The 16159-nt window shown below is 35.0% G+C and overlaps 1 protein-coding gene across 10 annotated transcripts in view; it reads right to left on the minus strand.

Moving 5' to 3' along the window:
- Positions 1 to 16159, minus strand: part of LOC102774714 (ankyrin repeat and KH domain-containing protein 1) — a 134672-nt gene that overhangs the window by 37157 nt on the left and 81356 nt on the right. For 8 of the 10 annotated variants that reach the window (XM_015569608.1, XM_015569607.1, XM_015569609.1 and 5 more), the window contains 4 exons: positions 14850 to 14977; positions 14518 to 14661; positions 12881 to 12983; positions 2335 to 3093 (listed from right to left, as the gene is read on the minus strand). In XM_015569608.1, coding sequence (XP_015425094.1) covers positions 2335 to 3093; positions 12881 to 12983; positions 14518 to 14661; positions 14850 to 14977 — 1134 coding nt within the window. The remainder of the gene's footprint in view (positions 1 to 2334; positions 3094 to 12880; positions 12984 to 14517; positions 14662 to 14849; positions 14978 to 16159) is intronic. The other 2 variants (XM_015569612.1, XM_015569611.1) reach the window with 1 other exon arrangement.

The following is a 16159-nucleotide window of genomic DNA, read 5'->3' on the forward strand; positions in this document are numbered from 1 at the left end:
AAATATGACACAAATAAGACTATATACTAAAAGACTAAGTTAGTCAGCTAATCAAGTTGTGACATTAATAAATTATGTATCTACCAACTCATCATGATAAATTTTGAGAATAAAACTGCATTAAAGAAAAAATACTCCTATATTTAAAGAGTAAATTTATTGCTATTATAAATGAATATTTTCTAGAGTATAACTGCAAGATGTACAGTATTCTCTCCTTTATTAAATACAAGGCTTGAGAACTAGATTTAATTTAGGTAAAATTAATCACATCTTTGGTCTCACATATAATCCTACCAATTTCAATGTATCATACACTTGTAGAATTAGGTATTCACCATTCATCCTTGTCTAATTTCTTTAACCTTCAATTAAAAAAATTAAGAGAAACCTGGGCTTAATGGAAGTTTTTTTATATGAACATAATTTTTATATTTATTGGCTGATTTACAAGTTAAAGTTTATTAATAAAATAATATTACATAATATGGTAGACCAGCTATCACTAGATATTAATGTCTAACAGAAATTAAATTTTATTAGTTTCTATTAACATTACATATCATTAGAAGATGTTTTCTAAAACAGCTTTTTGAAGTTTTATGTTAACTTTGTAAAAGACCACTTCAATTTAACAAATACTTTGGTGAAATAAAATTTAACCTCCCCAACAAAACTATCTGACCATCCATTTACTACCATAAAGTTCAAATCTACAAGTTTACTTTTAGAGCTGTTTCTAGTCTTTAAAAACACCAACCAAACAGGTCCTAAGTTACAACAATACTAGATTGATCAGTAATGTGGGTTTCATAATGTAAATTGAGTATTTAATTAGGAACATTACAATGCTATTTATAGAACCTTAAAAATGTTATTCCAGGATCACTAGTTTTATTATTATTATTCATAATCATACTTCACACTCCAATATATACTTTTTCCCAGATTAGAAATAAGAGCTACAAATAAACTTTGAGTTTATTTATAATTTATAACAACTCTCAATGCTAATGACACAAAGTTAATTTGAGTTAAATGGCTGTGAGCTTAAGATATAAAAACCTAAATTAAATAATCTAACTCCTTAAAACATTTCCCAGCATTTTTATTTTTTTTTTTACAAAAACTAAGATATTCCTCCTCTGCACAGTGGTACCTATATTCCATATTAGAGGAGCCTCACAGGCTATATTACAATTCTATAACCACTGAAAGTCATACACATGCCCCCCAAAATTCCTGATTTAAGTAATCTTATTCCACATTTTTAAAGATTCAGTAAAGATTAGGAAGACTAAAGACTCACAAAAGAAGAAAACTGGGATAGCATAATTGGGATGGGAGGAGGGAAGGAGAATATGACAAGAGGAAACAGACAACAGTTAAGGAAAAAAATTTTGCAATCGAGACAGAGGACTGGCCTGCCTTTGAATATCACTCCAGCTACATCTTAGTTCTTGGTCTTCATCCACTGTCAACAGCCATTCTGGCTGCATTTCTGAACTGGGCTCTCATGGAGGTGATACATTCACCAGCCATCTTTAGGAAGGTAAATGATTAATTGCACTGTTTTCCCACTGCTGCAAGGACAATGAAAGGGAAAGTAAACTTGTGTACCTCATTTCATATCTAGTTGTAATTTTCCACAAAAAAAAAAAAAGAAAAAAGAAAAGAAACATACTTTAAGGTTACCAGGTCCTTTTTTATTTTTTATTTTTGTGTGTGTGTATTATGTCTGTCTGTGTGCTTTCATCAAGACAGTTAATATAAAAATCCCAATCTCCAAATCATCATCAAGTTGACAATAATTTCTAACTTTAAATATTCTAACCACAAATACTGTATCAACATGGAATGTTTATAGTTTTCTCTGAACATCCCTTTCAATTATAAATATTTAAATTGATCTAATAAAATTATAAATAAAAAAAAACAATGTGATTTAGAATTCTGATTTCCAAACATAAAAATCACTAGCAGGAAAATTTAATGTATAATCTTTTGTGAATATCTCTAAAGCCTACAAAGGAATTCTATTTTGAGATCTCTTAACCAAGACACAACACAGGGTGATTTTGACACCAAAGATCTAAAGTAAAGGATCACGCAGCTTTATTTCTTTGCCTTTGTAAGTAACAAAAAGAAGAGGGGCAAACACACTTTTGTGTGTTAGAGCTTAATTAAAATCACTTCCAAAACACCTCAGGAAATAATTTTACAAAGATCATTCTAAAACATAAAAGTACAAAGTTGGTGTTTTTGGAGGGTTGTGTAAAGAAGTTGAGCACACAGATTAAAGAAAAATTATTACAGATATATTTCTTAACCCACCTGCTATCAGGTCATCAAGAGTGTCGGTAAGCGTCTGGGCTGGAGTTGCAACCATTAGTCCATCTGGTTCTTGAACTAACAGCCCCTGATCATGTCCAGTAATAGCAATCTGAGGCTGTCCTATAATCTGATGATTACCTGATATTTTGTGAAGTTCAAGAGAATTTGTCCCATTAGAACCTAGGTCACTGGAAAAGTTACACTGTGGAGATGATAAAGGCTGGACTGGGACAAAATCAATTTGTTCTGCCGATGGTGGAGACTGTTGCTCATCATCAACATCATTATCTTTAAATAAGATTGTGTCAACCTGAGGTAACTCTGAAAAGTGATCCTCTAGAAGACTACCATCTCCTTCCCCTTCTGGGAAGACTCCTCTATGAGAGCACTGCTGGTGTAGAGATACTGTGTCTTTCTGACCTTTGGTTTCCAAGTATTCTTTGGTAAATTGTTGCTGTGTTTTCATCTGCAACTGCCTTTCCACTTTCTGCAGCTCTTTCAGTATTTTCTTCTTCTTCTGGACTTGCTCTTCTCTGTTCTTTTTAAGTTCTTCTATCTTATCTTTGTTCAGAGGTTCACCTTGAATTAACTCCAATGACTTAAGCTGTGCTTTTTCAATAGCGCTAATTCTTTGTCCCAGTTCATTCAGCTTGCCTTCAGTCTCCTCTACTATGCACTCCAAAGGCTGGTATGGGTGAAAAGGTGGCAGTACGTCCTGATCTGCTACCTGCAGGGAACTGGACTTCTGCTTGGATGTACCTAAGCACATGAAAAATGTTTGAAAAAGTGCCATGCTAAAAAAAAAAAAAATCAGCTCCCCCTCCCACACACATGGACCTCCCTCCCCAAACCCTTATAACTAATGCTGTAGAATGAATGTTTAAAGATTCACACAGTGGTAGGTAAAGACTATACTCATCTATTTAACAGCACAAACTAGGATGTTGCCAATTAAAAAAATGAAATTTTTAATAAAAAGTTTAATCTTTAGAACAGGAGGATTTTGGAAATTAAGACAGGACAGGATGAAAATCAAATCAAAGAGGAAAAGAATCTCAAAATTCTGTTTATTTGACTAGACTTCTTAAAGAATATCAAATCTAAAGCATTATCAAAATAGAGTTAAGATACCATTAATATTAGCTTAACTGCTCAACTGTTCTTTGCACAATATTAACTGTGCAAGCAAAGATTACAAGAAACTATAACTGGTAGATGAAAGTAGTTTTTTTCAAATTGCCAAAATGCTTCTCTTAATATATCAAAATATTATGTGAAATCAGTTTTTTCAAGATACATAGTTCTAAAATTTTCTATCATCTTTAATACTTTTGTACATGAACACTAATATTAAAAAGAGTAATTTTTTCTGAGTTTACATAAACTCTTAATGTAAGCATCTATCAGAGAAAAATGATGTTACCTAAGAGGAAAATCAGATTTCCCATATAAGAGTACTCATATTGACAATGTGTTTAAAAATAAAGTAAATGTACATTATGTCAAGGTTTTTGAATCACACCTAAATTAAGTTTCTCCTCTCATGACAAAATAATTATAAATATTAATAATCCTAACATCTGGACATTAGAATGGAGGATACATGTAATTACTGCTTTAATTCAAGGCTTAATCCTCTTATTTAGGAAGAACTGGGACTATCTGTATATATATACAAACCTAATATGCTAATTGTCCCACCAACTGTTCAACCAGTCACTATTATGTGCACTGACCACCAGGGGGCAGATGCTCTGACTGGCAGGTTAGCTTGCTGCTGGGGTCCAGCCGACCGGGACTTGGCAAGACGGGCCAGACACACTCTAGAGTCCTCTTGTGGTCCCTCCCCAGCCCCGATTGTGCACCAGTGGGGTCCCTCAGCCTGGCCTGTGCCCTTTCGCAATCTGGGATCCCTCAAGGGATGTTGAAGAGCTGGTTTTGCCCAATGCCCACAGGCCAGGCCAAAAGACCCCACTGGTGCATGAATCCGTGCACTGGGCCTCTAGTTCAGTAATAAAAAAGAACAAACTACTGATATATTCTACAACATGGATGAACTTTGAAAATATGCTAAGTCAGTGATTTTCAACTAGTGTGCCACCACAAGAATTTTAAAAATATGCAATACCTGACTCTTTAGTCAGGCGCACTGACCTCTTTTCCCTTAAATTGTCAAATAAAATAACAGCAACACAATAATAACCATCTGGTGTGAATGAATCAAAAGTATATCTGTTTTTTTGTCAGATCGGCAAAAATATTTTTTGATGTACTGCAGAGTTTTAGCAATTAGTTTATGTGTGTCACAAGATGAAAAAGGTTGGAAATCACTGTGGTAAGTGAAAGAAGACAGACACAAAAGACCATATATTGTGTAATTCCATTTATATCAATTCTATAGAGACAGAGAGGAAACTAGTGGTTGTTGTCTGAGGTTATGGTGGTGAGAATGGAGATTGATCACAGACAGTCATGAGAGATCTTTTTGGAGTAATGGAAATATGCTAAAATAGATGGTAGTGATGGTTGCACAACTCTGTAAGTTTATTAAAACTCACTGCATTTTACATTTAAAATGAGTGAACTTTATAGCATTTGTGTGTGTGTGTGTGTGTGTGTGTGTGTGTGTGTGTGTGTGTGTGTGTTAATCCTCCCCCTAGGATATTTTTTCCGTTGATTTTTAGAGAAGGTGATGGGAGGGGAGGTGGAGGAGAAGGGAGAGAAAGAGAGAAAAGAAGAGAAAGAGAGAGAAACATTTATGTATTGGACCCCAATCAGGGCCAGGGGTAGAACCCGCAACCAAGGTATGTGCCCTTGACCAGGAATTAAACCCGAGACCCTTTGGTCTGCAGGCTGATGCTCTAACCACTGAACAAAATGGCCAAGCCTACCCAGTTCTTTTTTAACAGCTTCATTGCTGTTTAATTTTAAATACCATAAAGTTGCCCTGGCCATTGTTGCTAAGTGGTTAGAGTGTTGGACTTGGGTTCCATTCCCTGTCAAGGGCACATACCTCAGTTGTGGGTTTGATCTCTGGCCTTGGTCCAGGTGTGTTCCAGAGGCAACCAGTCAATGTGTCTCTCTCACATATCAATGTTTCTCTCTCTCTCCATCCCCCTCCTCCCTCCCTTTACTCTCTCTCTAGAAATCAGTGGGAAAAATGTCCTTCAGTGAGGATTAAAAAAGAACTCAGAAAAAAAATTAGTTGTCCACTCTTTTGGACTGTAGTCAACATATATGAGTAACATAAACATAGTTATATTAAGAATTTAAAAAACAGATCATCCAATGCATTAAAAATGATTCTCAAATCCAAAGGAAAAAGTCACCTATTAGATGTTAAAACATACTGAATTACAAGAGGTGACAAAACCACTGAAAAATAAAATTAGAGATTCAGCTGCTTCTTTGCTAGAATGGGAGATGTTAAAACTGCAGGCAGCTCTAATATCTGCAACATGTTTTATTACTGAAAAAGACTAACAGTTTTTCCACAAGAAACAGTCTTTACAAGGTCAGAAGGCCACAGTTCCAAAATTACTGCCATCACTTTAAAAGACTTATTCTTTAAATGCAAGCTTAGCAAAATGTATTGTCTATATTCAATTTTACATTTCTATCTGAACAAAGTGAAGAAATACTTTATTCTTTCAAAGCAATAGCCTTTAGATTTGTGAGATAATTTTATAAATATTTCCATAAGTTTATATAGGAATTCATGGTTTGATATATTTGTTCAAAGTACCTAATGACAATCAACAGATAAGAAAAGGAAGGATAACCAGCACAAAGAACAACAACAAAAACTCAGTTGTGTGATAAATTCAATGACTTTAGCATACTAAATTTAAAAATTCTGCAAAGACTGAAAACTCCTTTAAACACTTATTAATTTCAAAACACCCTTATATAGTTGATAAGTATTTTGTATATAAGATTAAGGAAATCCATGTAAGAGTTCAACACTAACCAGACTGGTAATTATATGAACTTATAGAATGTTCAAAAATTAAAAATCTAACAAATAATAAGATGATCCAAAATAAGGCTAGAATTTTGAGGACAGTAACAGTAGAAATGGCCCTTTCTTGTTAATAAATAAGATGCAAGAAGTTTAAAATACAAGATTACTAAAAGTAACTTAACTAAATATAGAAACTATAAGCCCAGAATACTAGTATATGTAGCAGTAAAAACAAAGGATGGTGCCGAAACCGGTTTGGCTCAGTGGATGGAGCGTCGGCCTGCAGACTGAAGGGTCCCGGGTTCGATTCCGGTCAAGGGCATGTACCTGGGTTGTGGGCACATCCCCAGTGGGGAGTGTGCAGGAGGCAGCTGATCGATGTTTCTCTCTCATCGATGTTTCTAACTCTCTATCTCTCTCCCTTCCTCTCTGTAAAAAATCAACAAAATATATTTAAAAAAACACACAAAAAACAAAGGATGGTGAAAGTAGTGAACAAAAAGCAGTTCTTCTCCAAAGAGGCTAGATACACATCAAAGCAGTAACACAAGCTGTAATATCAAAAGTAAACCAGGTTGGTGAAAAATAAATAATACAACCTAATCATTCCCAGAAGCTGAAGCAACACCTTCAATTTTGGGGAAAAGTAGAGAATGTGACAAGTGTTCTTTTAGCAACAAATTTTCAGTTAGCAGGAAGGTAGTAAGTAGTATATAAGATGCTAGAAAATAAGAGTTCCCTCTCCTTCCAACATCTTCCACTGTCACATGTAAATAAATAAATCTATTCATTGGTAACATTGGATGACATTATAAAGTACTTTCTAGGAATTTAGGAAAAGTCACTATCTCATCTTTTTGGTTTGGCTTCCAGTAGAAAAACTTTGTAATAGGAAACCATAATATAGAGACAGCTTTGAACGAGACCTTTTATTTTATTTTATTTTATTATGGGCAGTGAGGGAATGAGGTGGACATGTACATGCCAAATATTTACTTTATTATTGAAATGAGTTAATTCTACCAATCATTTTTGTGTCTAAAATAATTAGTATACTGTGCAATAGAAAAATAATGGCTAAAGGACAAAACACATGACATACCAGTAGATTTGGTTTTGTATTTCTTACTTGGTTTTGTCTAATCAGATATAAACTTTGTTCTGTGACCCCTTTGCTTTCTTATATCTCTACATAGCACCTTACTAGAATTATTTTTTTTAGAATCATTAAAAAAAATCTTTATTGATTTCAGAAAGGAAGGAAGAGTTAGATGGAAAGAGATATATAAACATCAATGATGAGAGCGGATCGAGTGGCTGCTTTCTGCACACCCTCCTACTGGGGATCAAGCCTGCAACCTGGCTTGTGCCCTTGACTGGAATCGAACCCGGGACCCTTCAGTCTGCAGGCTGACACCCTATCCATGGAGCAAAATAGGCTAGGGCTAGAATGATTTTTTTAAAAAAAATTTTTTTATTGATTTCAGAGAGGAAGGGAGAGGGTGAGAGAGATAGAAACATCAATGATGAGAGAGAACCATTGATTGGCCACCTCCTGCATACCCCCTACGGGTATCGCCTGCAACCGGGGCATGTGCCCTTGACTGGAGTCGAACCCGCAACTCTTCAGTCCGCAGGCCGACACTCTATTCACTGAGCCAAGCCGGCTAGGGCTAGAATGATTTTTAAACAGCTGGGTTTTAAATTGAAATAGAAAAAAAGGTTAATGAAGTAGTCTAGAAAATAACACAGTACATCAAATGTAATAGAGTATATATATTATCTAATGGAATTTGTGTTTGGATAAATAGATGTACAATGTGTCCTGGTTTTCAATGTTCTTATTGTGGTCATAGTGAAAAATGAAAGCCATTGGCCTGGAATTCATCATTTTTTCTTTATGTCTAAATACCTGTCCCAAAATTTCCCAAAGTAGCAGGGCACGCCTTTAACACTAGTAGCCCTGCACACGAATCTGTGCACCAGTAGCTTGCTGCCGCCCTCCAGTAGCTCTCCGCCCACTGTCCTGCCCTTCTGTAGCTCCCCCCGCCCCCTACTCCCTCTCATAGCTTGCTGTCCTACCCCCTTCTGTAGCTCTCCACCCGCTGCCCTGCCCTCCTGTAGCTTTCTCCGTCCCCCCATAGCTTGCTGCCCTGCCCCCTCCTGTTTTAGCTCACTGCCTCACCCTCCTGCTGATCTGTGATCCAGTCGTTATGTGGTCGGTCGGTCGTTACGCTTCATGGTGTAATGACCATTTGCATATTACATCTTTATTATATAGGATAGTAAGGTTAACCAAGAGTGTTCAAAGACAGAGCATCTGTGTTACATGCTAAAAGATTAATTCAACCTTCTGCCTTCTAAGCAGTTATATGTTAAAAGGCATTATTAAATTTGGGCATATGTAATCCATGTAAACATGAATACATAATAGAAATCTATTAGAGAATATCAGTAGTAAAAATTCCATAAGAACACTCAATTTCATTCACTATATATATATTTTTCTATACACTTTTTTTTTAAATCCTCCCCTGAGGATATTTTTTCCATTGACTTTCAGAGAGAATGGAAGGAGGGGAGGGAGGGAGGGAGGGAGGGAGAAAGAGAGAGAGAGAGAAATAACAATGAGAGAGAGACACATTGACTGGTTACCTCCTGAGCACCCTGACTGGGCTGGAATGAACCTGCAACCCAGGTGCATGCCCTTGACTGGGAATCAAACCTGCGACACTTTGGTACAAAAGCCGATGCTCTATCCACTGAGCCACACCAGCCAGGGCTCTATGCACTTTTAATGATTTGATATGAAAATATGAGAACTTTTCAGGTGCCTATTCCAATAAACAACTCTGGGATATAAAAGCAGTATGTTAATTGAGTTCATTCTTTACATTTATATTGCTGTTTTCAATCTTTTCCCACCATTTTAGAATACTACTTGATTTTTTTAAAAACATCATTCTTTAATCACATCTCCCTTCTTAAAAATGTTTAATAATTTTCTTTTGCATTCAGAACGATATATATTCTTAGCCTCGTATTCATTAGTTAATTCAACAAATATTGGAACAAATAGAACAAGCAAGGCATAGTGGACTATACAAAGATAAACAACATAAACCCTGCCCTTGAGGAGCTTACAGTCTAAAAGAGGAGATAAAAGTATACGAGTCCAAATATAGGGATAAATCCAAGGATTGCCAGGCCTGGAATGGGGGTATAATATAGGAACCCTCATGCATTGCTGGTGGGAGTGTAAACTGTTCTAGCTATTATAGAGAGCAAATTTTAATACTCTCAGATAAACTATGCATTCCTATGACAGGCAATTCTGCTCCTAAATTTATCCCAAATAAATTCTCACAAAGACCTACAAGGGGAGTATATAAGGATTTTCATCACAGCATTATCTGTGAGAAGTGAGAAGCAACTGGGTACCCATCACTGGGAGAAAGGACTGGTGAAAAATGGAGGATATACAGGGTGAAGCACTGTGCTGCAGGCAGAAACAATATAGAGGTAGACACATAAATAGATCTTAAAAACAGTATTGAATGAAAAAAGTAAAAAACAAAATGGAATTCAGCACAATACCACTTGTTAAATTTAAAATACCCATTAAGTAGTAAACATATTATGAGAATGTGTAAGAACAAAAGAATCTACACATCAAACTCCCCCCTACCCCCAGAAACAAAACAAAACAAAACAAAACAAAACAAAACAAAACCAACTCAGAATGCCCACAGGGCAAGTAGAGGAATGAAAGAGGGATAAAGGGAGTAAGAGAGGAGCCACAATGTCAAAGTACCAGGAATTGAGTGTGATTAACCCAACCTTCTACACATGAGTTCCAAAAGGGGAGGAGGGGGCAGGAGTAGCAGTGACCTGAGCCAGAAGGAAGATCCAATAAAGTGCTGTAGGAGTTCAGAGCAAAGAAATTACTCCTCCAGAGGGCTTGAGGTGCACACAAAAGATATAGGTTTTGTTTTATACTGGCATCATTTAAATGCTTTGTAACAGATTAAATTCTAAACTGTTAACCTGCATAGGATAATCCAGTCCTCTCTGGAGAACCAGTTACAACAAATAAATCAGATGCGACAAATGGCTTCAAATGACAAATTTAAAAATTAATTTTGTAAGGCATGGGGTTGATACCACTTTTATGTCCTTTCCCATCTGAATATTCACAACTATACATAATATAGCTAAACAATGCGGGAAAACTGAGCATATCACTCTCTCCTAGTTTCACATTTTGTTTATAGAGTGATTCTGAGGTCTCTCAGATGCCGCCTAGAATTGTAAACAACAAATGAGATAAGTTGCCTATATCAGGAGATATGGGTCAAGATGAATGAAGCCTAGACAAATGGTGCAAAATGGGTCATGAAAGAAAAGAATATATGAGTAGTATATAATACCTGGGTAAGATTTAGGGCATGAATATATTTTAAAGGATGCAGGTATGAATAATAAAAAAGATTTATTTAAAAAAGACAGGAATAAAATGTCATAAGAACTTGAAAAGATGATTGCTAGAAGAGGAAAGTAAGAGTCTGAGAGAATAAGAACCCTTCCTTTATTCCTAATCACATATGCAACACAGATGTTAGGAGAAACAAAAGCGTCAAACATCAATTTCATCATTCAAAGGAACTTCTCTAGAGACATGAGAAGTATTAAGGAGAAAAATCCACCTTAAGAAGAAAAATATAACAACATTTATTTAATAATTTAAGATAGGGTTTTTTATTCCATTGATTCAGTGTGCACTCTGATATCAACTGATTTTTCCTAATTCATAGTGATATAACATTCTATGATGCACATGATTTATCCTAACATTACATCTTAACACATACATGATCACAGTTTGATCCTGCATAAATATATATTAGGTTGGCAATGTCACTTGGCAGCTGGCAACAGCAAGTGCCCAAGTGTCCAGATATAAGTGTTAACTTTTTTCTTCCCTAATAATTTAGAAAAATGAAAGTTTCTTAAAAGGTTAATTTATTTTTATATTATTCAATAAGTAGTAAAACATCAAAGTGAAGATAAATAAATACTCCATACAAGGAGGTATCTCAGTAAGCAAAAATATGATTACTCACTTGAGTATCAACTTAAAAAATCATTATCCAAACATTTCAGTTTACTTACATATTAAATCTAAATTTAAAATGTTTTTCTTGCTCTCTATACATACTTCATGTCCTTCCTAGTTTATTTCTTGGTTATTTTGTGGTATGTGTTAATAATATATATTTTTAAAAGATTTCTTATGTAGTACTGAATTTCCCTGGCCAAAGTCAGTACAGTCCTATATAGGGTTTAGCCAAACAAGAAACAACAAAAATAGAGGCATTTAGGTTTCAGAATTTTATTAAAGGCTAGTTATGATGCTCAGATTCCTTAATAAGTACCTGCTTACTTTGCTTTTTATTCATTGAGATTAAAAATGACAGCTTTCATTTTCTTAAAAGTTTAAATAGCTATGTGTCCAATGGAAAGCTGCTAGAATTAGCATAAGTCAGAGACACTAGAGACATTTTATCTCTAAAATTAATTTAGAAATGAAATAATCCTTGGCGAAGGCCCTCAAGACTCTAAATTACTAAAACTGGCATAATCTGAAAGAAGTTTCTGTTTGCTGCTGTAACAATTACCCCTAACCAACTTTTCTTTTTTTTCTTTTTTATTTTTTAAAGTATTACATGTCTCCTTTTTCCCTGAGTGATCCCCCCGCCCCAACTTTTCTTAAATCCCAGTATTAAAGAGGCTAATACATACTAACACACCTCATTGTGATTTAAAAAACATAGGACTTGATTATCATATACGGAATGAAATATACTCATACATTTGTTTTTATGTAGTTTTTAATACCTTACAAAGTACCTATTTTCTTATTTCAAAGAACTCGGATATGACAACTATACATGATTATCAAATCAAGGTACTTTTTATATCTACAAGTGAAAAGATAGCAGAAAAATATCAGAGCTCATAAACTTGAATCCTTTAAATAGTGTATACTCCTTCTTCATATTCACTTGGGTATTACTTATATACTTTTTGATAGTTATTTGTCCAGGTTCATATATTGACAGATGTTAACACACTGTATTTTGCATTATGTGAAAGAAACTAAATTTAGTAATTCTTAAAACTTCTCACTCACTGAATTGAATCATTGTTACTAAGACTTAACTAGACAAAAAATATACATTTTCATTCCTCATATTATACTACTGCTTAGCTAAAAGAATTATCAAATGGGAAATGAATGCCTGATAAATTCGTGCTACTTTAATAAAAAACTTGGTTGCTTCTTCTTAAGTATCTTCATCTATGTCAGATAAAAATTACACCTAGCAGTATGTTAACAGGAAAATAAGAAGTCATTTTTCTTAGTATTTATGTATTTTCTATGTTATAGTCTGTAAGGCTATTAGCATTTTCAGAATTACCTACCTCAATTAATGTATCAATTAATATGGGATACATACTAATGAATTCATTAATTAGATAATAAAATACCCATTTTTAAGAAATAATTTAAAAACTAACCTTTTTGTACTCCTAAAAGGGCAGGGGAGTTCTCCTGTGAACTTCTGTCAGGCTCTTGGGGAGGTACAACCATGGCAAGTGTATGCATTGGTACACGTGGAACCTAAAAAGTCAACTCAGAAAAAAATAATCTCAGACCAAAGAGTAAAACAAAGACCCACAAATTAAACAGAGATCCTGTTTTAGATTTTTTTCTTAAATAGATTCACTTTTTTGTTTCTTAAAAATTAAGAAATAAAACAAGAACAAAACACCAAAAAATTCCCCTATAGGGTATTATGCTAGAGAAATAAGCCTGTCAGAGAAAGATAAGTATCACATGATCTCTCTTATGTGCAATCCAATGAACCAAATAAACTGATGATCAAAAATAGACCCAGAGTCATAGAAGCATGAGCAGACTGTTGAACCTCAGAGGGAAGACAGGAGAGGGTGGGTGAGAAGAGATCAACCAATGAATTTGTATGCATATATGCATAATGGGTGGACACAGACAATGGGGGTGGTGACAGCCTGGGGGTGGGGAGGAGACCGAAGAGGGCTGGAGGAGGTTAATGGGGAGGGAGGGGGAGGAGGACCTATGTAATACTTTCAACAATAAAGATTTAAAAAAATGTCACTAAGGAATAATTTCTAAGAATATTGACTGGACAAACTCAGGCAATCTACAAGTAAATGATTTAAGCTAAATGGAATATTACTTTCTTGCTAAGAAGAAAGCCTTTTTGGTTCCAATTATATAGCTAGGAGTACAATTCACATAATTACTGGCCAATTTACCCTTGTTCAAATTCCACATGGGTCAAAAGAAAGAAAAATTCTAAATGTCTCCTGAGTTGGAGTATTTTAGCAGTTCTCAGGATAATTTTGTAGACAAGAACTTAAGATTTCACTAAACTCTGTATGCTTAGTATATTCTCTATATTCTCTCCATATTTTTAGGTAGGTTTAAAAATTACTTTAATGAACTTTTGGTGCATATCTCCTGGTTAACTATACTTCGCTGGTTGACAAAATAGTTAACTCTAGGATAAATAATAGTGTCTTGGGAGGTATTAGGGAAAAGCTTTTTTTTTGGTTCAAAATTATGCTTAATACATTCATTAAAAAACAAACAACCCCAAAACCTAGTTGCAGTAAGATGAGAATCTGGAATATTTATATTTGGTATTAAATATTTGGTATTAAATATTTTTAAAAAACACTATTTTTGGTAAATAAGATTAAAAAGTTCCCATGAACTTTTGAATAAAAGAAACTTTAAGAACTTAGGATCATGTTTATCTCAATATGTAATAGAAAAAAGAAACAAGCCAATTTTGCTTAAAACAAATTTTAAACAAAAATTCCCAACTGAGCCCTAGCTTGTTTGGCTCACTGGATAGATAGAGCGTTGGCCTGGGGACTGAAGAGTTCCCAGTTCGATTCCGGTCAGGGGCATGTACCTTGGTTTCGGGCACATCCCCAGTAGGGGGTGTGCAGGAGGCAGCTGATCTATGCTTCTCTCTCATGGATGTTTCTAACGCCCTATCCCTAAACCCTTTCCTCTCTGTAAAAAAATCAATAAAATATGTTTAAAAAAAATTCCCAATTGGTAAGAATAGTTATCATTTCAAATAAGCTCTGTTTTACTTTACCTGAGATTGATCTTGAGAAGGTGGAGTGAGTATAGATACATCTGTAGTAGGAACTGATAGAACGTTGTTTGGATAATCCAATAGATAAGAAACAACATTAGTATGGCCACCTTTTGCAGCTTCGATGAGCATTGTTGAGCCATCCTGAGAAAAATTGACACCATTATTATTATTTGTAAATTTCTTCTTATATGATTACTATACACATTTAGTTTCTTAGCAACTCATATAAAATCAAAATTCATTAAAGAGTAATGAATATTAAGCACTGAGAGATCAAACATTTTAATATATATATTATTTATTTATTCACTTATTTTTTAGTAGAATACCTTGAGTCGATGAGTAGGGTCAGCCCCATGAGCCAAGAGTAGTTCAACAACTGCCAGGTGACCTCCTGCGCATGCCAGTGACACCACTGTATGATCATTATTGGCTGTAGCCCTATTCACATTGGCACCTTAAAGTAGAAATAAATAGCAATCTTAGCAAAAGTTGGAATCAAGCCAATTCATAGACAATATCATTTTAAAGATCTTTTGAACTATAATACAGACACAAAAAAATGCATCAATCATTATTGTATAGTTTGAAAAATTTTCAAAGTGAACACACCTGTGTCACCAGCACCCAGATCAAGAAATAGGACATTACCCACATACCAGAAGTTCCACCTTGTGCCCCCTTTCAGTCAGTACCCACCCCTCAATGGTATTACTATTCTGACTTCCAAACTGGTTTTAGTTTTTGATCTTTACATGAGTGAAGTCATACAGTGTACTCTTTTGTTTGTGTCTGGCTTCTTTCGCTCAACATAATATTTGTGAGATTCATCCACATTGTTGCACGTAGTTGTAGTTCTTTCATTCAATATCACTTTTAAAATGGAAAATCTAGAAGACTAAGTAATAAATATATACGGGTTAACATAGCATCAAATAATACCATTTTATGTAACTTTCAAAATGTTTCAAAGACATTTTTTATCTATTTCTAGAACATGGCAATATAGCCAAGTCTCAAAGTAGAAATAACATATTTTTAAAAACCCTATTTAAGGGAAATATAATTCTTCATATTGTGTATTTTAAGAGTCAGAGGAATGTGGGTATGAAGAGAAGATTATCCAAATATATTATCATAAAGATTATTTAGTAAGATGCTCAATAACTTTGTACAATATGACCTGAAGCAAACCTAAAGGCACAATCTTTTCTCAGCCTGTTTTTAAAAATTTGTTTTTGGAGAGAAACCAAGATGGCGGCATAGGTAAACACTGGAAATTGCTGCCTCACACAACCACTTCAAAAATACAACTAAAAGACAAAACGGACATCATCCAGAACCACAGGAAGGCTGGCTGAGTGGAAATTCTACAACTAGAAGGAAAGAGAAAAGCACACTGAGACTTAGAGGAGGTGTGGAAGTAAAGTGCAGAGGTACAGAGGCGCACACGGAAAGGGCTATCAACTGAGGATGAGGTTGTCTTTTTCAATCAGGAGGGAGACACAGGCTCCTGACTGCTCTGAACTCCAGTTCCGGGTGAGTCTCTGGGTACCCAGACTCATACGGGGAGAAACTGGACTGTCTGGCATCGGGCGGAACTCTAGGGTGGCTTTCTCTCAGAGGTGCTTGCAGCGTC

The sequence above is a fragment of the Myotis davidii genome, unplaced genomic scaffold (assembly GCF_000327345.1).
Source record: "Myotis davidii unplaced genomic scaffold, ASM32734v1 scaffold545, whole genome shotgun sequence".
In the NCBI taxonomy this organism is placed as follows: Eukaryota; Metazoa; Chordata; class Mammalia; order Chiroptera; family Vespertilionidae; genus Myotis; species Myotis davidii.